This window comes from Branchiostoma lanceolatum, chromosome 4, assembly GCF_035083965.1.
Source record: "Branchiostoma lanceolatum isolate klBraLanc5 chromosome 4, klBraLanc5.hap2, whole genome shotgun sequence".
NCBI lineage: Eukaryota > Metazoa > Chordata > Leptocardii > Amphioxiformes > Branchiostomatidae > Branchiostoma > Branchiostoma lanceolatum.
The window spans coordinates 8,909,541-8,936,376 of NC_089725.1; the positions used below are offsets into that span (position 1 = coordinate 8,909,541).

Consider the following 26,836-nt stretch of genomic DNA (forward strand, 5'->3'; position numbering starts at 1 on the left):
GCATTTTAAAACCGCGCAAAAATGTGCCGTACGATGATCCCCTTAGTTTGGCGAGCCTACAAAAACTCCGGCCACGATTTTCAGTGAGTTATCAAATCACAACAACGTCGTATTATTGCATCATGGACATTGCTATACATTGTGATAGTGTTGTTTGAACCAATCATGTATAGAAATGACTAGATAAATTGACTTTCAAAATGCAAATTTTCGCGCTCTAATATTGTTTGGGTTTCCTTTAAAACAGACCTAGGCTGTGCTGCAGATGGCTCTCTTGCGATTGAAGTTTAATGATAATGATATGGCATGTTCAACTTGGAAAATCCGAAGTAAAAATGAAGAACTTCAAATTGAAACAGAAAATAATTCGAGGCGTTGGTAGTTAAAACCAGGTCATGGTCACTGCTTGATCTTGTACAGCGAAATTGAAATTGTGGAAGCAACCTATTCTCAATTTGTTGGCATGGTCCAATAGATAAACAGTTTTCCGACTCAATACATATGGATGATGTGCATAGAGAGGCCTAATGAAACGCACTAGGAAGGATAATGTGGAGTGCAGAAATGGAAGAAGGATATGGAGATGAAGAGACAGAGTTCGTCTCAAAAGTTCCCCAAAGTAGCTGCTCTTTTTATTGAAAATCAGAAAGTTGTCCGGTAAAACTCAGAACGACCTTTTCGGCGTCTTCTGAAGACCGCATCTACATTAACGCTGGGACAAGCTAATGCACCGCGTGATCAAAGAAATCCATTGAAAGCATCCATTGGTTCATCTCTGTGAAGTATTTACGATTAGCAGGGCTGGTTTTATGGTTATGGGACCACTTCTTCTTCCAGCCTTGTGTGGATGGGTAATTGGGTTAGCGTGATTGACAGATAGGTCTTACTGGTGCCATTTGGCTATACTCTAAAAGGGGTCGGTGTCGTTATTGTTCTTCTATACTCACACTGGGATAGCACTTAATTACACAGTTGTGATATGCATGTACGTTACTACTATCGTTGCTATATGTATGCGAAGCAGCACCCAAATAAAAATCTCATTACGGTTTTTTTCTGGATAAATACATCTTGTACAGTAAGCTCCGTCCAATACATTGATGCGATATCTTTACCTCCATGAAAATTGAGGTATTGATTTCAGTTTGTGTGTTTGTTTGTCTTGGTGTGTCTGTAGTTATTTGAATATTGTAGAGTGACAGGATGTGAGGCAGAAAATGGTGTAATTTGATGTGAGGCAGAAAATGGTCCAAAGTTGGCCCCAAAAGCAGACAGGAAAATGCATAGACAGAATTGGCAAGAAATTCACAAAAATGAATGAAACAAGAAATTCAGACAAGTACTCATGGAGGGGATCTTTGATTTCTCGTTAACTGATATTTCTGGCATTCCACAGTCTAGTTGTATGCAGATAAACTTTGAAACTGTCGTCATAACAACTGGTCTGATATCATTCACCAAATGTCACTTTTAGTGATGGATGCACGTGTAACATTCTTACATAAAATTTACTTAGAAAGAGATTGATAGCTGTTTCCCTATTGGCCATTCAATTATAAAACCTAAATTGGCAGCTAATCAAGAAATGGCTTCAAAATAAGAGAAAGGGGATTTGTCAAAGGATCTTGTACTTAAGGAAATGAGTCAACAATGGAATGTGTCAATGGGGTGGGGGGCAATAAAGGTTTCCGATATGCTACCCTAAGAAAGTGAGTAAAAAACAACACTTTTATGTCAGCATCTTTACAGCTTTTGTTGTGATGGAATTCATACGGGTAATACACTTTAGCTACTGATAAGTGGTATGTACATGTATCTATGTATGTATGTGTAATGTGTATACATATATATATATATATGGTACCATGGTTGATTATGTGAGTTGTACACAAAACAAAAGTGCCCAAATTCCCTACCGATACAGTGTTTGAGATTGCAGGGAAATTTTTGGGGGGCAACCCACCAATGAAGTTAGCCATGATGCTCATCACACAAAAGTATCCCCATACTGTAGTGATTATGAATGGAAAATTTCTGCACTTCCTTCTCCGGATGAGTTCACATTTACAGCCTTGGTGCAGAACCTATGAATGTGCAGTACAATCATGGCAAATGAGGTGTCATTCATTTTGTAAACAATAACACAGAAGCTTTCAAATAATACATGCCTAGAAATAGAATCATCTCTGACGCAGGCAATTGATGTAAACTTTGTTTCCTGTGAAATCCATCATGTTCCATATATGTATACTGTATCACTCTTATTGAATACCGAAGTGTTTAGTCTTAAGTTATGTAGAACTCATTATTAACATTGTTATAGGCAAAGGCATATACATGTTGTATGTCTTGATATTTAGAGTCAACTCTAGTACTGCTTACAAATTTGCCATAAATTGTACCTGTTTTACATTTGTTGTGCAATAAAGTTTTATTAATTATCATCTGTCCTGGAAAAGCATATCACCCCGTCAGTCCAAAAATTTGAACTTCTATTGACATGAAATTGATGGAAACATATTTTCGGAAGCTGAAAATGACATATCTAAGAATGAAAATTAACAAGATGAGTGGGATGCAAAAAGAATAAAGCTGGAGACAGCCCTGGTCACACTTCACAGGAGTGACTTAATGACAGCAACCATGTGATCCACCCCACACTCTACACTAACCACGTCTCCGGGTAAGGAAACTTTCCATGGAAAGTACTGATCCTTCACGTGTCCCAGTCCGAGACACCCGTGTTTGTTCACTCCCCACGTGTACAGCTCTCCGCCCGTCGTCACTGCCGCGAAACTGTTCAGCCCGGCCTTGATTTCCTTAACCACGACGTCGGGACTGAAATCGTTCCGTCCGAACAGCACCTCCGGTAGCAGCTCTGGTATGGGTGTCTCCTCCAGTTTGGGACCTTTGCCAAGGATCCCGTACCCCCATACATACACCTGACCCTGGTCGTTTAGAACGGCACATATTGTCCCCCCGACGGCTACCTGTACTGCCTTCCCGACATAGTCAAATGGCAACAGTCTTGGAACGTTAACCTGCGTTGTCTCTGTCACTGACGCCAGTTGATTGTACTCGGAGTTCCCCCAGCCGAAAAGGTCTCCCTTTTCAGAAACAGCCAGGCAGCAGTCGGCGTACGTTGACACTTGCGTGATTTTCTCCCCGTCTATGTCCCCTCGGAGTCTGGTGGGTCGGTGCTCGCTTTTGTAGTGACCCAGGCCTGTCTGACCGTCAGCACCCCATCCACAGCTGTAAACCTCACCGTCTTCAGTTAGAAACAAGCTATGGTCAAGTCCAGCCGCCAATTGTTTCACTTTCCCATCTATCTTAACCCTGTTGATTTGTGAGCTGCCTCTGTATTCTTCGTTTTCCACCGCGGCGCGGCCACACTGGCCGTACGCGTTGTTCCCGAGGGAAAACACGCCTTCTCTGTCGGTCAAGATTAAACTATGCGCCCGGCCGCAGGCCACCTGAAGCACCTGGGTCTCCTGCGGGTTCGTGAGAGGCAGGTCCACAGGTGCAGGTGCAATCAGGTAGTCTAAGACAATAGCGTTTGCTCCCTTGTGTGTAGTTTTGACTGTCTTCTGTAGCCCTAGCTGTGAATCCGTGTTCACACCTGTACCCCAGACTTTACCCCTCTCCTTAGAACTCGTGAGGACGGTGAAGCCGTAACCACAAGAAACAGTCCGCGCGTCTTGGGAGAAGTCTTGAAGGCAGTAGGGGACACTCTGGTGTTTCCGAGCACGTTTTCTCGGAGGTGGGTCGAGAAAGTCGGGGATGCCCAGCGCGCCGGTAACCGCGTTCCCCCAGACGAAGATCTTACTCACCCTCTTGGTTTGTTTGCCGATGTACTGGAAGACGGGAAGGTCGTCTGGTGGTTTCTTAACACTTGGAGGATCCTTGAGCTTGGCCGTCAAAGCACAGGAGCAGTGTACATGTCGCCACTGAAAGACGAAGTTTCTTCCTAACTGCTTCTTAAAAGTCGGTGCAGTTACACGCGCAAGGTTCTGAATACCCTGCAGCAGCAGCATCGTTTTCAAAATCTATTCCTACGATGAGTTATTTGCAATATTGGCTGAAAATTTAGCGTAAAATGTGGACATTTTTAAAAACCATGTGCGCGGCCATCTTGGATGACCTGAAACACGTGATGTGCCAAATTGACCAATCAGAACTCGTGATTCCTGGATGCGCAGTGTGGCTATTTGTGTCAGGTCACCGCGCATGGTTGCAGTGATCTGTCATTTTGTTCTTCCGTTTTCTCCCGAATATCGTGATTTTTACACGCCGTAAAGTTCTCCATGTAACACAGCAAACTGTATTTTGCTCTGTTTGGTAGCATGGATCCCCTGCCGTGTCCGGGGGACATTATACATCTCAATGTCGGCGGTACAAGGTGAGTCCGGTGCCACATATAGCGCATATTTGGGGGAGGGGGGCATAGTTTTGGTTCAGCTGAAAATTATAAGAGATTTTCCTCTTCTCTTTCGTGATCTTGACCTTAGGTTTATCTTAAAGACAAATAATTTTCAAGTATACATGATAATTATACCGCTTTTTAATGCTTCATCTTCTAATTATGTTTTTTTATTGTCTACAGAGAGATATTATAAAGGCATTAAGATATCATAAAACAACCGATAAGCTACACGTTTAGATATAGACTTCTTGCTGTGTTCCTTTACTCTCATAATTTTGTACCTCTTGAAGGATTGTTGTTTCACAAGACGTATCATCTCACAGCTAAGGAGAATTGCATTGATTAACGTTAGTGGGAGGGCAGTTTCTCCTGAAGGCAATAGAATATAGCAAAGTTACATTGTATGTCTTCTTACATCTACAGTTGTTTGTTTGTTTACATCGCATACCTGGTAAAAGGGTCGTCTGGCGCATCGGCAGCGTGTTCGGCTCAGAACCAAGTGGTCCAGGGTTCGAATCCTGCCGTATCCCCGACCTTTTTCCCAACATGCCAGAATGGTCGTCATCATCAAGACCGTGGACATTAATGATTAAAGGTCTTAGGAACAAACAAACAAACAAAACCACAGTAATTTGTAATACACCCGTTTTGTGCAGTACTAGTAGGTACAAACTTCACAAGACCACGTTGATAGGTTTGATCCACTCTCGTCGGGATAGATCTGTACTCCTATCGATAATTCATTAAGTGTGGTGGGTTCTTTAACATGCTTGAGGTGTGGCTCTCCTCAAAGTACAAGCTCAGGACCTGTGTTTTATGTCCAATCAGAGAGGATGCCTCTAGCCAAAGCTAAATACTTATTTTTGCCCGAGTCTAGTGCGGAAAGGTGTGTACCTTTCCAAAGGGAAGAACATTGTGACCTGCAAGGAACTTTAACCTTGGAGTTGGACCTTTTAATTTCAATTTTTAAAAAAAAAATACGTCATGTACGCCATTAGGGATTGTAACAGGGTTACAAAAATAATAATAATAACATTTTTAAAACTTCTTGGGCACATAGAATGAAACCTTATACTGTGGCACAAGCTTCGAATTCACACTTAGTTGTAAATGATTATTATGCATTACAGTGATTAGGGTTGATAGATTATTCAATCATGAACGGGGCCTAAGCCTAATCATTGTAATGCATAATTATTTGCATAATAACTATTTACATGTAGGTGAGAAGTGTGTGTCACAGTGTAAGGTTTCATCATTTTAGGGTTTTGTTTACCTACATGTAACTTAGTTGAAACCATGAGTGAAAAGCTGTACCACTGAAACCCCAGAAAACAACTGTGCATCTGGAGAATATGCCTTGCTGAGAGCAGACTTTTGGGGTAGTGATGACACCAGAATAACAACTAGTATGCTGGCTGATAAATTGTCAAATTTAGCCAAATATGTAGAATGATTGGCCACTATAGCATTCATTTGCAGTTCAAGATGAATAAATAAATAAATAAATAAATGTTACCCTGCTACAGGCCGATTGTAATTCCTATTTTCCCCAAATTCCCAATGACCCAAGCAGTATTAGGGCCTGAAAATCAGATCTTGAAAGTCAATTTATTTTGTCATTTCTATACATGATTAGTTCAAACAACACTATTACAATGTAAAGCGACATCCATCATGCAAAAATATGACGTCGTTGTCATGTGAAAAGTCACTGTTTGAAAAATCGTCGCTGGGTTTTTCTAGGCTCACGAAACTAAGGGAATCATCGTACGGCTTGTTTTTTTGTGATTTTAAAATGCTCAAAGTGTGCTAAACAGTGTTAGTACATGTCACTACCATAAAGATTGCAGCATTTTTTATTCCCATTTTTTGGGTCCTAATATTGCTTTGGTTGCCTTTAAGAAGTCCTGGTGGAAGCTAACCTGGCTCCTTGGTTTCAATTACATTAACTCTGATGCTTTTTGTTCTTTCAGGTTTTCAACCTCTAAACAGACCCTGATGTGGATTCCTGACTCTTTCTTCTGCAGGTAAGTTTATGATTCATGGAGAGCCTGACTTATTTTCATATACATGTTTATTAATATTTTATGGTTACTGTAAATTCCAAAATGTTTGCAATGGTTTTTATTGACACAGTTTTTGCTGAAACCCCTTAAGTTAAGGCAAACAGAGATGAAATACCAGGCTGATACTAGTAATATTACCTTTTTTAAACAGGGGATGTAGTTGAATTTGCCATGACTTATCGTTTGGTTCAAGTTACAAACGAATGTATGTTTACATAACTTGGATTCTTTGTTATCATTTGCATTTGATTGTTTTCTATATTATTATTAGTGTTACATATCATTACAATTTATATCTTTCTTAGCATTAAAACAATTTTATGACAGTTTTATGGTATTTGAAAAGTTTGATAAAGAGAATGAAAACGCAGTTTGAGGAAATTTGCTTATTGAATTTTAGTACAATTCTCAAATCAATATTTAAAAAAAATTGTATGCACTGTCTTGCCAGAATCTTTTTGGAAGGAAAAGTTACTACTAGATGGCAAGAATAGATAAGTAATATACAAATGTACTGCAATCATCATTATAACAATAAGATTGTAGAATCAGGTGTGACAGTTGGTAAGTGATATTTTGAATGTTTGAATGTTGACATGTTTGTCTGAAGCTTTGGATATACAAGCTGTTGTTTCAACACAATCAATTTAGTCCACAAAGTTTGGAACAGAACAGAACAGAATAGAAGGGAGGGTGTTTATTTCTAGTAAGAGCCTCAGGCTCCCAGTGAGGAGCCTGTCAAGTTGTGGTCCTCCCTATTATGCAAATGAGATCACATTATGCAAATGAGATCACCGCAGCGGCGTATCTTATCAAGACAAGGTACCCTACACTGTAAACACCAGAATGGTTTACAGCGATGATGTCGAAAATGCGTCACCCGATACCCCTCGCCTGCAACCCGGAGCTAGCTTGTCACGTCATGGACATGTTGTTTTGGTCACAGTGGTCAATGGAATACCTACGCTATTTATGGCGGGGTCGTGGGAAATATGAGAGCCATCCCTCTCGTCCCTGACAAACTTGGTTTTGCGCCAAGCCAAGTTGCGAGGACGTCGACCTTTGCGAACAGAAATTACGAATTCGGAAATAGCCCTCGTGACAAGGTGTGTGCCACCAGCGCATGCCACGTTGTTATAGCGGCGGGAGCGGGAAAGTTCGGAACGGTCTCGGTCAAGCACGTGCAACGGCCATCTGGGAGGGGCAGCCGGGACGGGGACGCAGTTCAAGGATACCGCGACCTTGACAGTTGAAGTTTAAACATAGCTGTTTATAAAATGGTGGTGGTTAATTGGTAAATTGTATGTACGATTCTGTCGAGCATGTGCGACGGCCATCTGGGAGGGGCAGCCGGGACAGGGACGCAGTTCAAGGATACCGCGACCTTGACAGTTGAAGTTTAAACATAGCTGTTTATAAAATGGTGGTGGTTAATTGGTAAATTGTATGTACAATTCTGTCGAGCATGTGCGACGGCCATCTGGGAGGGGCAGCCGGGACAGGGACGCAGTTCAAGGATACCGCGACCTTGACAGTTGAAGTTTAAACATAGCTGTTTATAAAATGGTGGTGGTTAATTGGTAAATTGTATGTACAATTCTGTCGAGCATGTGCGACGGCCATCTGGGAGGGGTAGCCGGGACAGGGACGCAGTTCAAGGATACCGCGACCTTGACTGTTGAAGTTTGAACATAGCTGTTTATAAATGATGGTGGTTACGTTGATTGGTAAATTGTATGCATGTTTGTGGTAGGGGGTCGACATATATTATCATCAGTTTCTGACGCCAGTATGAATTATCTAATACCAGGGATCTCCCTAAAGAATGGTACAGTGGCGCTCCTCCATCCTGTTCTAATCCCAGCTCCATCCTGTTCATTTTCAAAGTTAGGGCATTTTTTCCAATTTTTACCCAGCAAAGCCTGTAATTTTGCTCAAAACTAGAAATTTCAGGTGTAAAGCTGAAGTTGCAGAAAATAACTGCCATTATGTCTGAAAAAGGCAAAAGGCAACATCCGCTCTTCTTTTGAAAGTTGTGTGCCCCCTCCAGATCTACCCCCTCGCGACACGTATCCTGTGCCCGGCACCCTCCCCCCATCCTGCTATATATTTCTGGGGAGATCCCTGCAATACCTGTTCAATTTGATATGATTGTGATGTGCTTTTATTATAATGATTCCTGCCATAAGTGTGGAGATTAAGTGCCATTTACTGCACATGTACTGTGTGAGTATGATTCAAAACATATATCATTTGATTATGTGCAAAATACTTTTCCATAAATCATAATTCCATAAACCAACTTTACTTTCCTGCTGATTTTGTCAGTCTTTGTCAATATGATTTTTTGTTCGTACATGTATATAATATCCATTGTTATGTAGTTTGGAAATCACTTTTTTGTCAAAACTTAAAGTCCGAAACTTAATCCAGTTGTAGAGATTATTAACCTGTATGTCTAACCTTCATCAATGTAACATGAAATCTGATAGGGTTATGATTCAATAATTTTGTTGTTAACTGTATAATCTTCACACCACGCACCTGTCACACACTGCCGTAGATTAGGCAATTATCAGACCACTTGTAGAGATTCGCCGCTCTCAGGGAAAACCTCTCCCAATCTTTATGAAGTGCTTAAAGTGGCATTTATACAGAGGTGCTTACACGGACCACGTTTCCCTGAGTGTAGGCAATTTGTGTTAAGCGTGGGCTAACATGTGCTGCATGTTATTACAACAGCTGAAAGTGGTCTGCATTTTTATTATTGTAAATGCATTTAAGTTCGTGTGGTTTTTGTTTTGCGATAGGGAAAAAATGGAGTGTTCATGGTGGTTTTAAGTTCACCTTCAAAACAATATATAGTAGCGATACAGTCATAGGTGGGCAAGAAGCCACCGCAAACATCTCTGCACTTACATACAGATTGGTCATCTATGTTTAAAGAGGGATGCATTGAATGACATGTACGTAGGTCAAAACTATGTGTTAATGCTGAACAGAACAAAAACTGGCTGAACATGAGAGAAAGTTGCTATGAGGGCAGTTCAATGAAGCTCACCCACTTCCAGTTATTGTGGGAAGCGAGAATTGCACAAGTGCACATCACTTGTTGTTAAATATTAGAAATAGTCGATTGTTATGTATCTACAAATTGCCATACATTGTACCCGTTACAATTGTTGTGCAATAAAGTTCTTCTTCTTGTTCAGATATTAAAAAAACATGTGACATATATAGAAAGATGTATAACTGACTGTATTATACATGTACCATTGCTTCACATTGTTTCTAAGTTCCCAAAAGTTTCAAACCTACTACATGTAAGTCAGTTAACTTCTCTCCCTCGTTCTTGATGATCAGTACCTCCACATGTAGTTCATTTCATTAGCTCAGTTGACCTTAAAAACACACTCTGTGAACATTGTTGCACTGAAGCAACAACAGGCCACTTTTTCTGCTAGTCCGGATTACAAGGCCAAAGTAGTTCTCTACTTGATGAAAGTCGGAGATGTGATTGTGCGTAGTACACACAATAACATTCAATCAGTTTGAGCCCAAAAGAGCAATCTCACCGAGATTCTGCATCAAGATAGCTCTTGATTCAATGCTGACGTGGATATCGTTCGCTTTGATTTTTTCACTAAGGTACAACAAAACGATAAGATCGCAAAGTCTGAGAGGGAAGAAAGGGTTGTTAGTCAAAGAGTAATTGTGCCATCTGTGTAAATAAAGGAACTTCAATCAGTTCAAATTGATCAGGAGTTGTTACTGTTTTTTTCTGAAAAGTTTTTTTAAAACAGATAATTTTTTTCACCCTGATAACTTTGCCATCTGCATCTTGTGCCTGAATGAATTCTTTCTAAAAAAAGGTAACTTTCAGCACAGGATTTTATCTTGAATGCGAGCGTATTGATTACGATTTTGGTCACTGCATTCCGTAATAGTTTGTCACTGGGGAAGTTCAATGTCTCTCATGCCAACAAACTTGTCCAGTTCAAGATGAATGGGTCAATTTCTGCTGCTTTGTTAGTGTTTCTCTCAGATCTTCAGATTAAGTCAGTTCCTTTTGGGGTTTTACCTCATTCGACCTGATCTATTTGAGGTGCAGGTACCTCTAGGGAAGGAGAGTACACCTGGATTTAAATTATGCTAATGAGGACCTCATTTGCATAATTCATGCTGAAACGTGTATTTTCCTTACGGTAAATGCTACGGATGTCAGATTTGAGATGTACGTACTTTTAGGGAAAGTGAATACGGCTGAATATAAATCCTGCTAATGGAGACCTCATTTGCATACTTTTGCAGAGACTTCAAACACAAAATTTTTTCATACGTCCATTGTTACTTGTAATAGGAGGAAAGTATCCTGCATTTTCTCGAAAATGTTGCCTTTCTAGTTTGCATAATATATACTTTGTCTGACATTTACGCAGATGCCCTGTTCTTCAGTATGTATTGTGATATGATTATGAATCAGATTGTCCCACACGGTGTTAGCAATCATTGTCAATCCTACAGGTATCTTTTATGGACCCACAATTATCCATCCCTATTTGAAGAGCAGGATTTTTCATAATCAAAAATTATAAGTCCAAGGGGAGGCTTACCATGATCACTGCTAGGGAGGTTGGAATAGGAATAAAACAATGTAAGCTCTACTGTTGTATCTGTTTAGTAACCCATCCATATACAAACTATATACCATCCATTAAAACATTCAAAGTATCAATATTGGAATAAACATTATGATAGTGTTATGGAAAAGAAATTAGAAAGAACACTGACACCGCAAAGTGCTATAAGTAAAAATTTTTGTTCAATACACTACATACAGACAAGTCCATGTCATAACATGCAGGTCATGGACATCTGTGATGGAGGATGTATTTTTGTCCCACCCCTATTTTCCCCCATTAAAATTCTACCGTACAGTCAGTGGAGGAATATTTGCCGTTCTCTGAATCACATATGGACGTCTCTCCCCTGACCTCCGATACGAGGATCCCCTTCAAGCGATCGCATCAACACTCGATGCAGAAAATTACAAAGTCAACGACGAGGAAACGACGTGGGTATGACTGCACCTGGATTACACCCACATCTATATATATCCAGCAATAATGTTTATTTTAGCCATGTGGCAGGGTTAAAGGCAAGGTCACGAAGAGTGTGTCTGCCGAATTTGGTATTTGCGGCATAGTTGTCCTGTCCATACAGATTAAGGCCGTATAATGCTCCAACTGTGAAGCCCTCCGTTTGCAAACATTGTGACTGGTGTCACTATAGAGGGTGTCAAATGACAACACACATGTGCACAATTGATACCAGCTCAGAAAAGGACAAGAAATAGTCCTGCCTTTAAAGTACCAGAGTTATCAACCAAGGATTGATGTGTTGAAAAATATGTATTTCCCGAGAACCATTGGAGAATGGAACTCGTTGTCATCAAGTACTGTAGGAACATATTCGCTGAATAGCTTTAAAGAACAGCTGCAGTCAGATGTGCAAATTAAAGTTAGGTGTGACAGGCCATTAAGTGTAATAATATAACCAGATGCTGCCGCGCCGCGTGCCTGCGAAGATGGTGTGTTATGCCGAAGGGCAGTTATACCGGCTATACAGATACAGAACTACCAATCTAAGTTAAAGGAAACCCAAGCAATATTAGGGTTGGAAGAATTAGATTTTGAAAGTCAGTTTATTTAGTCATTTCTAAACATGATTGGTTCAAACAACACTATCACAATGTATAAAAACTTCCATGATGCACAAATACGACGTTGCTGTGATGTGAGAACTCACTGAAAATCGTGGCCAGAGTTTTTGTAGGCTCGCGAAACTAAGGGAATCATCGTACGTCACGATTTTGCGCGGTTTTAAAATCCTAAAAGTATGACGTTATTACGCAAATGTACTAAACAATGTTATCACAGTGACTTTACCTTTAGTTTTACGGAAACTTATGAATTAAAGTTGCTGAACTTGCAGATAGAAATAAAGATATACCTCAGGTTCAAGTCGTTGACAGATTCCGGCATTAATAACAGGCCCAGGCTTTAACCATCAATCAAACAGTGCGGTTGGCAGACAAAGGAACACTGTAACACTGGAGGGAAAGATTAGAAGTAAAGTATTTGCATATATAGTGGCAAGAACATACTTCTGGATATATTACAAGATATTTCTTACATACATCAGTCGTATGATGGACAGCTGCTCGGTTTTCCATATATGGGCGCATTGCAGATACAACTCATCATTGGTCCAGAGGAGAAACTTTCGCTCTAACTTACTTATTAAACTAAAGGCCAAGGCAAGTCAGTTTGGTGTTTTGATCACAGGTTTTATAAAAAGGCATCATCATAAAATTGCGCTTAATAAGGGCAATGGCATGTAAGTCAACCAGTTGTGTTATGAATATAATTGCCTTTTTGCTCATCACAAAAGAAATAAACTTAAGGCTGTTCCATATATGGACAAGTGGCAAGATTGTGTTGTAAGTTGACATTGCTACATGTATATCCTCTTAGGCTTATTTCATCCTTTCAATTGTCTTTCTTGCCCCCAACTATCATTCGTTTCAAAGCAGCTACCATTGTGTCGGTGACCCTTTGCGTAGTAAGCAAATTGTATACACAACATTACACCATAAACGATAAAGACTTCTCTTACTGCTGGATGAAAGAAAAATAAATCACTCCTGCAGGTTAATGTTAAAGGCATCCAGAGCATTTTATGAGGCTTGAAACTTCAATGAAAAGACTCCAATTTCTAGTCATTCTTACACATAGTAAGTTTCAATATCACTATACCATTACGTATCGACATTAAAGGAGCAAACTGTAAGATACGATGTCATTGTGGGTGAGAAATGATGGAAAATCCAAGCCCTAATAGACTGATCCTGACTGTCCATCACAATTAGCAGTTCGACCAATGTCTGTAACTGCATGTCCGTCAAATATTTGCATCTTTATGTTTTAATTTTGCATTCCTATGTTTTGACAGAGGTGGGTGGGGCTATGGTAACGCTCTAGTTACACTAGGCGCGTGAAACTAAAAGATCACCATGTAGCTTATTTTTGTGCCGCACTTTTGATAAGAAATCCGCACGCAAATGTGGTAAACAGTGGCATTAAATGTCAATTTCATAAAGATTACAGCAACTAGAATCTTTCCAGTTTTCAAGCCTCATAAAATGCTCTGGGTGCCTTTAAGTTTAACCTCGGAGTGGTTAGTGCAGTGGCCAGGCCACCTCACCACGATGCGTCATTACCGAGCTGAGTGACAAATACAGGTTCATCACACACTATTCGGGGAATTCTGACCATCCAATCGTATCCAGTTCCCGAACACCGCACAACTTCTGCACGCATCAATCACCGTGGGGTCCTGCGCCCATCTATCACGCGCCGCTCCGCCTTACAACAAGTGGTTCATGTGTCAGGGCTGGGCACAGGTACCAATTTACCCCGCACCGAAATAGACGGGAGTGGACATTACTGCGCCATTTTCTATAAGAACACACAATAAAAATACTGTAAAATTAATCTCAAAATGTTTGCGGCGGTTTCATTATTTACGTTTTCACTGTGACTTGTCCACGGCAAATTTACAACATCGCAAAAATTTGTCTCCAATGTATCGCAACTGCATCTCAAAAATCTCCTTTCCCCTTGGCCATCTACCACGAAATTATTTTGACGCAAAAATAAATGAATTTACCGTAAGATAATATTGCGCAAGCTCAAACTGTCTTGTAATAGTATGTTCACTGTACATTGTTATTGCAAAATTGTAATGACATTTGCATAACCAATGTCATAAATAATCTGAATAGAGTCAACCCTGACCGTTATTACAAATTTCGTAAGTGACGAATGTAAACACCATATTCAATTTAATATGTTTATTTTTGGTACAGAGGTAGATTCTATACAAAAAATTGTTGTATGTTGACCATTGTAATGCAGTGCCATAATTTTTAAGTGTTACACAATATGATATTGATTTTTTCATTTTGAAAGTGAGTAAAAAGTTCTGATGGTTCTGATAGCAGACAGTTAGCGTACTACTAGTATACACACAGAGACGTTGCATAGATAGAGCGTCATCCCTGGAAATTCCGGGCTTGCGTGACAATTAATCAGCTCCTGATATGAGCGATGGGGCCAGGCACATCCGAGGTCAGCCGACAGCCGTTAAACTACCGGCTCGCATTCTGATAACTCAGCAATCTGCCCCGTCATAAAAGTGACCTTGCCGTGCCAGCTGTCTTTAGCATGTGCGCTATGTGGGACACACAAACACACGCCGGCCAGATTCAGTGACAAGTCGTTGTCCTCTATCCCACGGTATCAGCAGAAACTGTTAAGCTGATTCTCCTAGCACTGATCTCCTACTGGTGTGATACTTGTATATCTTGTTTTAAAACTACAGTAACCTCTAGATGTCCTTTCGTGATAAACCAAAGGCCAGATTATACTATTAGATCCTCCCTTGGTACATACAATACCTTCCAATGTCACTGTCTAACAGTAAGTCCGAGTTCTAATCGGCCTTGACATTGGGAGATATACAACATTTTCTCATCATCCCTAACATTAGTAACAAGCAGGGTAAGATCACAGAATGAACATTACCGTTTGTACCAAATAAACACCCTTCTTAACTTTGCTGATCATTTCCACTGTGACAAGTAAATCATACAAAGTCATGTACTTCCAACTCTTTATTCTTGACAGTGGGTATTTAAGATTAAAAAATGTTGACTCCTAGTATACCTGCAATGACATCACAGTAAACAAGTTTCACACATGTACTGTAGGCACACACACAGAGACAGACAGACACCTACATACACACTCACACACACATACATGCACACACACACACACACACACACACACACACAAACAAACACAAACACATGCGCACACACACACTCACGCAAATGCACACACACGGACACACAGCAGATGTTGAAACTATTGCTGCGCCTGACATATTGCAAGATTTTCTTAAGAATCTGCCTTGCTGGCAGACATTATCTAAGGTGAAATGTCCCATACTGTCTTATACAAGTAGGTTATTGATACATCATACTGCTAGTACTGTACCCTGGTACATGTATGTCTATCTGAGTCACATGAATCATGTATAAAGCAGTGATGTGCAGTTGCCTACATGCAAATTGTGTAGGGTGTTACCATGCCCTTGTACAAACTGTCAAATACGTCTTCCATTGTGCAAGACAGAGCACCGAATTAGTTTCATTTTCAATTTACAGTGTTGTCCCTATCCTTACACTTTTGTATTTATTGTATGCACGTTTATAAGTAAAGACCCGTGTCAGGCTAACCCTGGTTGCTGGACCGACCCTATCAGACCCTGCTGTATGGCGGGACACGGGACAGGAACCATGCCCCGAGATCATCTCACCACGTCAAATTGAATCTGGTGGTGGAATATGTCTGCCGTCACGGACGCTGGCCAATGTGATATTAAGGATGAGGTGATAGCCGTAGTTCTTGGAGTGTGTCAGCTAGAAATGGGAAGGGCAAGCCCCCCTCCGAACTTCTGCGGCGGCGTGATTTCCCCTGGGAATACGGGAAGGATGCACAGGGCTAGGAGGTGGATATGTACTGAGCTGTAGGGTCGCGGGGTAAATGGATAAGGCAAACTGGGTTTGGAACCCACAGGCAGATCTTCTGTTGTAGGGCACATATCTGTATGCCTACAAATGATTACTAGGTGATGTACAGGTCAGAGGAGTAATAAGTATGGGCATGTTTAGCGTACATATCAGATCTCTGTCATGGACGTACATGTACATGTATGTGTGTCTAGGTTAATATCAGTGGGAGGAAAGGAAAAGGAAAGTGATCTCGATCCAGTTTACAAAATATGTAGCTCACTGAAGAGCTAATCTTCCACTGGTCGTGAGAGAGAGGACAGACACTATGTACAGGTTCATTGTACCAGGAAAATTCTTCTAGCTCTTTTCAACAAGCACAATGAACAGTGGACTACGGCTTAACGTCCCATCTTAAGGACTGCAACCCTTTCTGGTAGAGTGCATGCCCGGTGAGCGACCCAGCCAGGATCAAACTTGTTCCAAGACTAGTTCCAGAGCCAAGATTGCTAACCACTGGACTACGCACGCTTCCAGAGGTTAAACTTTCATTCAGCTTTGGAGAGCAAACTGCTTTACTCCATGTAGTAGTGAACTTGTACATGGAAGTGGCCAATAACGTCATTCAATCTTAGACCTGTTGGTTCTTGCAGTTTGATTGCATAAAGTAAAAGAATTTTATCTGAAAGTAACCACTTCAATAAAGGTTGAACAGTAATGTTCACCTTGATAAATGCTCACCTTAGTAATGTAATAAAGATAATTTTTTAATCTGTAGTTGATTAGAATTGAAAGTTTGGTTTTAACAGACAAAGTGTTTTGGAGAAGAAATACATTTCGTTCACTCCCAGCAGTATTGACGTCTATAGTATCGTCCCACATCAGACACAAGAATGTGTCCCAATTCGAGACATGGAATTTTCCACTCCTTCACACGCATGTAGCCTCTAATTGTAACCTGCAGATTCAGACAGGAAACCCCGGGGGGATGAGAATAATGAATGATGAATGGGCAATTGCAGGTGATGTGGAGGAAGATGGATAGAACTTATGGTCATGACATCCAGTTGAGTTTCCGCAAAACGACCGATGCAAATACACACAGGAAGAATACACAGGAAGACAGGAATAGGCTGATCCTCACTCCATGATCCTCACTGTCAAAATTAAATGTTGAGCCAATGAGAGAATGGCAATTAGCAGTTCGATCAATGAGAGGATGGCAATTAAAAGTTCAACCAATGAGAATGATGATGGGCATTTCTTGGTGATGTTGAGGAAGGTGGATGGAACGATGGTCATGACATCCAGATGAGTTTCCGCCAAACGACTGATGCAATAAGTGTCGTTTGAATACACCTGTCAGGAAGACAGGAATAGGCTGATTCTCACTTACAGTCCATCACAATTACTGTAGCTGTTGAACCAATGACAGCATGGCAATTAGCAGTTTGACCAATGAGAGAATGGCAATTAGCAGTTCAACCAAAAAGAGAGTGGCTGGGTGTTAAATGTTTGCATTATTATGTTATTTTTTATTTTGCATTTCTTCATTTTGATGAAGATGGGCGGGACTCAATTGTCAGCTTTATAGAAACAAAAATGCAGATATTACACGTACAGTGTATATTCTACAGACGCTAAATTTATCCCTTTGCTGTTTTTTTTAAACATTGTGATATAAATGTGAAAAATCTAGCTAAATGTGTAACAATCGTTATATGAACTTGTACTGAACCATGTTTTTTCCCCTTGCAGTTTGCTGAGTGGCAGAATATCATCACTCAAAGATGAAACAGGAGCCGTGAGTTGCATTTATCTCAATTTTACCTTGATATTGTCAAATGATTTTAAAAGCAGCTGTAACTTGTAGAAATTATGATATACAGCTACCGTATAATGTCAGTGCACAAGACGGGAAGGAAAGAAAATCTACCAGTAAAGTTTGGTGAACTTTATGAACTCCTCCCATATAAAGCCCTAATAAAGGATCACAGGTCGTAAATGTGACTAGACAGTTGCCATCCACATATATTGCATGGCCGGACTTTTAATGGCTATAACACGTGTCCCGTGTTGTTCCTGAATGCCGCATGATGTTTTACGACAATGCCAAGCTCATCTTCCTTGTTGCCAGGCTCGAGCACACATCACATTCTACTTGGCTATCAATGTCACTGGCGTGTACATACATGTAAAAGTATAGAAGTCATCCTCAATTGAGGTGAAGCATGGTGCTTTTTCAAGTAGCTAGTGGTAGTGCAATGTGGCCTCACCACGGCTCGCGTTCTTGGCCAAGCACACCGGGTAACACCTACTCTTCTCGATAAGTGTGTTGGGTTCTTTTACGTGCAGATGTTTGACGCTTGACTTGAGGCTTATGCCCGAAGCTCCCTCATACACGGGGCCACCAGCTTTACGTCACCATCTGAAATGACAAATGCAATCCCTTACAACATTTCCGAGCTGGAGTCAACCCCTAGGATCGAACTCGGGCCCTAGGATCCACGGAATATGATCCAGATGGCGAAGCAGCGCGGTGGCGTTACTGCTTGCACTACATACATAATGTAGCTTATACCTTTAAAAAAGTTTGTTATCTAGCTTTCTCCCCCACTTGCTATGAAACAGTCCCCTTATTTTCATCAAGTAAAGGTATCGTAGTAAGCATGCGTTTTAATATCTACAACCATATGTAGCACCGGAGTATCATCAAATCTTGGATCCCATTCAAGTTAATGTCATTCCATCATGCTATATTTGAAAATGACTTGTAGTCACACTTTCCTAAGTCGTACCAAATGTCACAATGTAGATACAATTTAGTACACAAAGCATTTCCCTCCTTACGCCTGCAAAGGAAAATTACGGATAAATATTGCAATAATTTGGGATGATACATCTGTAGCAATAAGCACAAGTTATAACAGATTATGCAATAACTTGTAGCCATTTGCGAAGGCTTGATTGCAACTTAACAGGAGATGGATATAGGTATGAAAGACGCGTTATAACACAAACTGCTGGAGATTGAAGAAACATTATTGGCTCAGCGCATTTAATTGCTCTTTGGAGAGAGGTGCATGTAATAAGGAAATACTAGATTGTTGTGGAGTATTATGATTATTAAAGGCTTTTGCAGATTTAGGAGGTGTATTGATGCATATCAATTAGTTTATCTGCATAACCAATGAAGCAGTCATCCTTAAATAGTGCAAAACTTAATCTTTTATAACACTATTACGTGATCATAAAATGGCTTATTGCATTCTTAACAGTAGGTGGGAGGAACTTAACATTTGTGAGCTGTTGCAAGTTGCTGAGATTAATCCAATTATATTTAGTCATGATTTTCTTTGAGATTGTATCTATAAATAGTACTTATTCCGCCCCCTCAAACCTATACTAGTATCAAAGCTGGAGTTGGTTTCATTTTCTTTGTAATACGCAATAACTGAAACTGCCATGATACAAATTTTCAATTCGATATTAACCGTTCTAGCCTGATTGTAATTCTTCATGGATAGATTTTACAGATTCCTAATGATTTATCATTGCCATTCTTTCCTCGGGAAATTACAGCGTGTTACCCCCATTGTTTTCGACGTCAGTTCCACAAGCGAAACCATCAATCCCTCCACCTTATTTCCCTCCCCGAGGAACGCGCTGTCACCTCCGTACAACTCAAACCTAACCACGACTGTCTTCGGTCTTTTGTCACCCCGACGCAGAGACAGCGTACCATGCTCTTAAGTCTGACAAATCGCAGAGAACGAAGCCAACAGGCCCCCGATATTGTTTTTGCTGCAGTGCGAATTAAAAGTGCCACCCTCCAGCTATCACTGTTGAATGGGTATCAGGGCGAGAACAAAGTATGATCCTTCCCGGTAATGCTGACGGATCGGCAGCTCTGGAAGTGTAAATGGTGGATAAGTGGAGTAACTGTTATAGTTAGAAATGCACAAACTTAAGGGTGCAAACTTTTTAGGCCCATTATGCCAGTTAATACCTCAGGGGAGGAGTAGCACTTAAAAGTAGCTTGCTACAAAATTCCATTGATACTGCCATGTAAATCAGGATGTTAAGGCCACACCAATTTATTTTCTTGGTCAACCGAATAAAAATGTATGTTTTTTAAATGCTAGATTGGAAAAACAACATGAAAACAGAATCTTAGAGGAATGTTTTTACTTTGGTGCACACAGTCTCTGGGAGTAAACAGGGTCAGGTGCAAGTTTTCACCCCAGCCTTCTGTTTTAATGAATTTTTGTTGCTAAAATTTAAAAAGAAAATCTGTTAACCAAGAAATTGAATTAGTGTGGCCGTTTTAATCAATGCCTCTATTTTGTACTAGATATGCATATGTTTAATAGTTGTTGCCATACCGTGTACAATTGTCATGCAATTAAGTTCTTCTTCTATGAATAAATTGTACCTGCATAGATTTTACAGTCTTTTGCACTGTAATTATTACAGTCACTGTATAAGAAGGCCAGTCTTTTACAATGTGGAACACTGGCCTTTTTATACAGATGAATCGTAAGTCACTTCTAACTTGTGAGTTGTCACCATTGTTGGAGTTAAACACAAGTCAGTCAAATCTCTGCAAGCATAATTGTCAGTCATAACCCATTGTTCTGAGCTTCATCACTTTCACTGAAACCCTTCCGGCCATTGTTCCCATGTCCTGCCTGCTCAGACCTGCTCCCATCAACCGCCGGTGTCAATATTACCGTTTTTGATCCCCCGTTGTGTCCGATCTATTCTAATCTTCCTCTGTTTTCTCCCGCCGGCAGATTTTCATCGACCGCGACCCTGCGGCCTTCGTTCCCATCCTCAACTTCCTGCGTACAAAGGAGCTAGACCTAAGGTGAGGATGATGTACTCCTACTGTCGGCACTGAGACAGTGTTGGATAGCGTACAGCGGTATTGATTGCCTAGCCAGGTGCTGTATTGATTCCGCACATGTAGCCCGAGAAGCGGCCAGTCATCGAGCTGACATCGATTTCTTCCTTATCTTGATGCAGTGTCAAGCTTTGTGCTTATGTTTCTCTGTGATACCAACAGGATGTTGTAGATAGGGCTTTACCAAATTCGGTGGTGACAGTCTATACATGTACAATAATCAACAACGTTCGTGTGATACCATCTTCAAACCAAGGCTTTCTCCAGCTTTAATTTTATTTCCGTCCCACTCATTGTTTGGGAGCCAATTTTTTTTAAAATTTCCATTGTTGAATGAAGGCCACACCAATTTGATTTCTTGGTTAACAGAATTTTTGAAAAAACGCTAGATTGGAAAACCAACATAAAAACAGAATCTCAGAGGAAAGTTTTTACTTTCAATTGGTACACACAGTTTCAGGGAGTAAACAGGGTCAGGTGCAACTTTTCACCCCAGCTTTCTGTTTTTATGATATCCTCGTGCTAGAATTTAAAAAAGAATCCGTTAACCAAGAAATTAAATTGGTGTGGCATAAGCTTGAAAAAAACATTTCATCAGTTTCATCTCATTAAATTGATATTTTGGGGACGGAAGGGATTGAATTTTTTCCGTCCCAAGAAGCAAATTTCCGTCCCGGGACGGAGGGACGGGTCCTGGAGACAGCACTGCTTCAAACGTACATGTATGTACTACCGATACCACAACTGTTCAAAATACAAAACTTCCCTATCTCCTAAACCGTGAACTAATGTGCTTGTCTTTTAAATTACATACACTATGATGGGTGGAACATTATAATAGAATGTAGTTGGATAATCAAATAATTTCAAATAGGGAATCTTAGATTAAAAAGGAATCAATAATAGTTAGGAATCAATGCATATATACAATGTAGGCAGCTGCATACCTTTCCAACTGACGTGTTTTACTAATTAAAAGTGCATTTCTTTCAGTTGATGGAAGCAGATTATTAATTAATACCGCAGATACAAATCTCCTTTGGTATACATTATATTTTCACATATTTCCACTGTTCAATGAACAAAGTATTAATAATATTATGAGAGACCTTTGTTTGAGATCACTCTTTTTCTTTTGTATCAGTCCTGATCTTTAACTAAGACACAAACAAACATCCCAGATTTTTGTTTTTCACTAATGAGTGCATGAATTGGGTGCACAGTGGAAAACAGTATAAGGCTTTCAAAAAGCTAATGAGGTTAGCAGACGTTGATATGACAAATGAACGACACCTCCAAGTGGCGCAGGAAATCTCGTGGTGTTACCACGAACTCCCAGGGTGAACTAGAGTGATTTTTACCACCACTTGTGTATTTTGTAGGATAACGTATTCACCTAATGGTGTGCCAGGAGGGATAGAAGTTGTCCACTGAAATTTCCATTACCATTTTAAAAGTCAAAAGTTTTAGCAGGATTCTTGGCACCGGTTCAGGGCAGTTTTTTTAAAAATCTTTTTGTAAGTAGTTGCATGTATGTAGGCATGTAACACTAGTCAGTTCACATGTGGAAAAACAGAAGCTATTAGGAATCTTCAGAAATGATTGATTTTTGCCTACAAGTTGGGTATCAGCTGAAAGCTCTCTTCATCATGAACATAATCATGTAAAAATTATTAGTCAGTAATATTCACTACTTTAGATATGATCAGTTGAAAATGCATGTTTACGATGTAGTCCTAGCTTAGCACAATGCAGCTTCATACTGGCCATATGGGTTAATACCAGTAATTGAGTGGCAATGGCTTTCGCCCATAGGGGGCTATGACACCTTTAATCACCTAGACCATTGACCCCAAGCCCGCCCACTGAACTGGTAATTTGGTGGAAAAGGTGTGAAAAATGTAAATCGACCAAGGTTCAAAGGCCATGTGGGAATGGCCAGGCTCTCTATTGCCAATGCCTGGCTCTCCAGAACTCAACTCACACTTTGCCAGTTGGTGTGAAATACAGTCTAATTAAGCAAGTATGATTCAAAGTAAGTCTGTGATCCAATTCAGGTTGTGGCCATTTTCTTTATAAAACAATATGTTCACTTTGTACTGCCTTACTGCCCTTAGAACAGATTACAGGATTTAAAAAGGTTTGAATTATATATCACTTTAAAATTATTACTATTTTTGATGAACAGAACAGGAAAATGATCAGATGGTGCAGTTGAAATTAGCAGGCCGGTGCAGGTAGTTTTATGTTACTAACATTATAGTAACACGGGATAGATTTATTTACTTTGAAGTATGACAGAGTGGAACAGTACTGAATTTCAAGTCCTGCTAAAATCACAGAACAGGGGATGTTGATCATGAGAGTGGCAAGTCTGGCGACTAATTAGTTAGGGAGGCTGTAGGTTGAGTATGCGGCGTGAAAAGCTACCGCTTCTGATTTTTGGTCCGAAGCACACCGCGACCCTACTCTTCTCGATATTATTGTGTTTAGTTCATTTAATTGTTACTGACAGAGACTGCTTTTAGAGTATAGATACTGTATACGTTTAAATGCATTCTTTAACCTTTCCTGGCACGACATACACACAATATATTTTCCGCAAGAGAGAGTGATGTGCCTTATTGAAATTGGCAAAACCAACCTCCTTGGCAAAACTAAGAATTTTTCAAAAGCAGGAGACTCTGATATCAAGAAATAAGAAAACACCCGTTCAATTACAGAGGTGTTTAATTTTTCGTAACTTTGTAAATCTTCCACTGTTGACTTCTCTCTACTTTGGAATCTTTTAAAATCAAATTCTTTAACCTAAGGTGTTGTTTGAATCAAGGACATTATATAATATTGTCCTTGTTTGAATGGAGCGTTACTGAGCCACTCATGATGTTGTGATACTGATGTTCATTTGCATACAGGAACAATAGCTGTGGAAGTCTGGGCTGCATAACAATGTGAATACATTATGGTTTCTCAAAAATTGGTGGATGTTTGTGGTGGGGATTCCCAATGCGTATTGACAATTTCTAAAACAACTTTGCTAAAAGGTTTAGGGGTAACTTAAGCTACAATACGAGTACAGGGTGTGCACTGTTCATTGAAAAAAAAAAGGTACTTTAATTTACAGACACTGGAGATAAACGGCTCATTTAAAAGATAATAAACACTGATAAACTTAGAAGAGTATCGAAGCCACCACTCCCGACCAACCTACTACATATTGTCTATAGAATTTTTGATAGTGTCAATGTCGATCCATTCGTTCAGCCCTTGAAACAATGCACATAATGACGTAGTTGCAAGGATTCGCCTTTGTATTTGTAAAGTGCAATTTGGTTTACTCATCGACAGATTCACCCCATTTTACTCATTTGTCATGAAGACGCAAGTTTTACATTCACCCCTCCATATTTACAATATGAATCTGGTTCACGGCTGTTCACCCAAATTTCCCACAGTGACTATATACTCACATTCACTTAATCTGCTCATGGGAAAAGGTAGTGGCTAGTTTGGTAGTGTCAGTTTGTTTTGGCATCATCCACTCGGAAACAACTGACCCACGCCCAAATTTTATAAAAAGTGCTACTGCAGTCTTGCCCACATTATCTATTACCAGGTGCTAATATGTTATGGCTATCTCACCTACTTACTCTATTTGCCCGTTTTATATACATTCATAAAATGTAACTCTTCGATCATTGAATAGTTTCAGAATTAAATCAAGGAGGTCTCTTTATTTACAAACTGTCCTCAAACTAATATAGTCCCCCCGGCACTGACTGTCAAGGAAAACAACATAAGTGCAGCAATGCCCTTATTAAAAGATATGTTTGAGGTCATGACAATTGCAATTAAACTCTTTGAAACTGCAGGCATCAAACCCATTAACTATTATATGATAGAGATACTTTCAATCACAAGTCTGCAGTCTGGTAAAATACCCATTTAGGCCCACTTTACACTTGCGTCATTTAAACCCATGCGAACCGTTTCAGTACCGTTTCCGTTTTCTTTAGACCAACAGACGGAAGCGCAGTGCACCTGACCCGTGGTGGAAGATATTACAGTCGCGCACGATTCAAATAGCAATAGAAGAGCCGCTTATTTCGTCTGGCAGTAGTTCGTATTTCTTATGTTTGCTACACGTTTTCTTGCATATGGGATGCCGCCTACACACCCAACAAAAAAGGAGGATGTGACGCATGTAACGTTACAGGGACGGGCAAGACCAGACTTGAACCGCCAGCTCCTTGTCCAAACAAATTCATTCATGACATGTAAAATTCAGTGAGTGTACTGAATGGTCTGTTATCAAATGAGTCTTGTCATTCAAGTTGCTATCTGATATCATTAAGTAGTGTCATTGGTTGAGACAGAAAGTGTGGGGAGGGGTGCAGCACAGTTTTAAAAAGTTTGCGCAAAAAGAACTGCCAATACACTTGTTGAGAAGCGTAGGGGTGACGCATGATGGTGACCGGGACACTGTTCTTGGCTATGATATACAGGAGTTGTAGGGTTTTCTGCTGCATTGATTGCACTAGTACTTTTAGCTACAAAAAAGCATCATGCTTGTCCTCAGTCTGAGGTTCCACCACTTTTTTTACATTATAAGATAATATCACCTTGAATACATTCGTAAAAAAGCCGTATGGAAGAGCTATCTTGGGAGATATACCCATGCAATTCAAGTGGGGAGACTGACTTATTTATAGTTATAATTGGTAAATGCAATCAAACATTTTTAACCTGATATAAAAACATGCTAGCCACAGCAATGTGTTAACTTGCTGCCATCTAAAACACATTTATTAAACAATAACTAAAGGCCACATTCATGATTAAAAAAATAAAATGCTTCAAACCGTTTCGTATGAACCCTGAATTGAAACGGTTAACATTTTGCGTCAGCAATGCAAACTTGCACCCGCACTGAAAACGGTTTACATTGAATTTGCATAACTCTGTTGTAATCCTGCACAATTACAATTCTGCGAAACCATTCTATTCTGAACCGTTGCAGACTACCTCAGGAGGAGGTTCGAAACAAAACCGTTACGTAGTGTTCTTCATGTTAACTTTTCTTCATGTTAACTTTTTTAAGTGTATCATTTTCATCTCGCCTGCTCAATTTGTCCCGCAACAAAAAGCCTTTGTTACATATTAAACTATTAGGCCGCATGGCTAAGTTTTTGCAAGGACATTTCATAGTGTCCCTGGTTTTTGTTAATCTTTGTGCAAAGATGGCCTGCTTGTCATATTACCAGCAAGCAACAACAACAAAACAAACTTGTGTAAATAATGGACCATTGTCATTCAAGCTCTGTGTTAACCATGTTAATTGGTAGGTATCATTATCCGCTCTTTTTGTATGGGTGATCAGTAAGTATTATGCAAATTGTCTACCTGAAGCTTTGTTACATAATGTTACAAATGTTTTTATAAGTGGACAAAACCAAGGAGGTTTTATATATCCTTGGTCAAATAAAGATGTTATATTCATGGGCCAAGCGAACAATTAGAAGGCTTTTGATCGATAAGAGAGTTCAAACAGCAATCAAGTTATACATGGTCTAAGGCCTTGCTAACAAAGAAACAAATCCACAACTCAGGACTCGAAGCAAATCTTAAACATTGAGCAAGGAGGTTTAATACATAGGCCTGTAACCTCCTTGCATTGAGGCTTTTTTAATCTCCCAAATACAAATTATGAAAATTCCCAATGATTTCTTAACATTCTTTTTTTTGCGGCGAGGGCCAAGGGAAGACAATTGAAACTGTTACAGTTGAATTTGATTGGG

The 26,836-nt window shown here is 40.0% G+C and overlaps 2 protein-coding genes across 2 annotated transcripts in view; one reads left to right on the forward strand and one right to left on the reverse strand.

The window, feature by feature from the left end:
- Positions 1–1,348: 1,348 nt before the first annotated feature.
- LOC136432441 (RCC1-like G exchanging factor-like protein) lies at positions 1,349–4,156 on the reverse strand. Its single transcript, XM_066423736.1, has one exon. It carries the CDS (start codon positions 4,032–4,034, stop codon positions 2,616–2,618), a length of 1,419 nt encoding a protein of 472 aa, XP_066279833.1. The 5' UTR covers positions 4,035–4,156; the 3' UTR covers positions 1,349–2,615.
- Positions 4,157–4,217: 61 nt separating this feature from the next.
- Positions 4,218–26,836, forward strand: part of LOC136432442 (BTB/POZ domain-containing protein KCTD3-like) — a 58,476-nt gene continuing 35,857 nt past the window's right edge. Inside the window, exons 1-4 of the mRNA XM_066423737.1 lie at positions 4,218–4,399; positions 6,400–6,453; positions 17,891–17,936; positions 20,929–21,002. Of these exons, the coding sequence (XP_066279834.1) occupies positions 4,344–4,399; positions 6,400–6,453; positions 17,891–17,936; positions 20,929–21,002 (230 nt within the window). The 5' untranslated portion in view covers positions 4,218–4,343. The remainder of the gene's footprint in view (positions 4,400–6,399; positions 6,454–17,890; positions 17,937–20,928; positions 21,003–26,836) is intronic.

Excerpts from the sequence above, each read along its gene's own strand:
- LOC136432441 (XM_066423736.1), bottom strand. The coding sequence starts at position 4,034 with ATGCTGCTGCTGCAGGGTATTCAGAACCTTGCGCGTGTAACTGCACCG.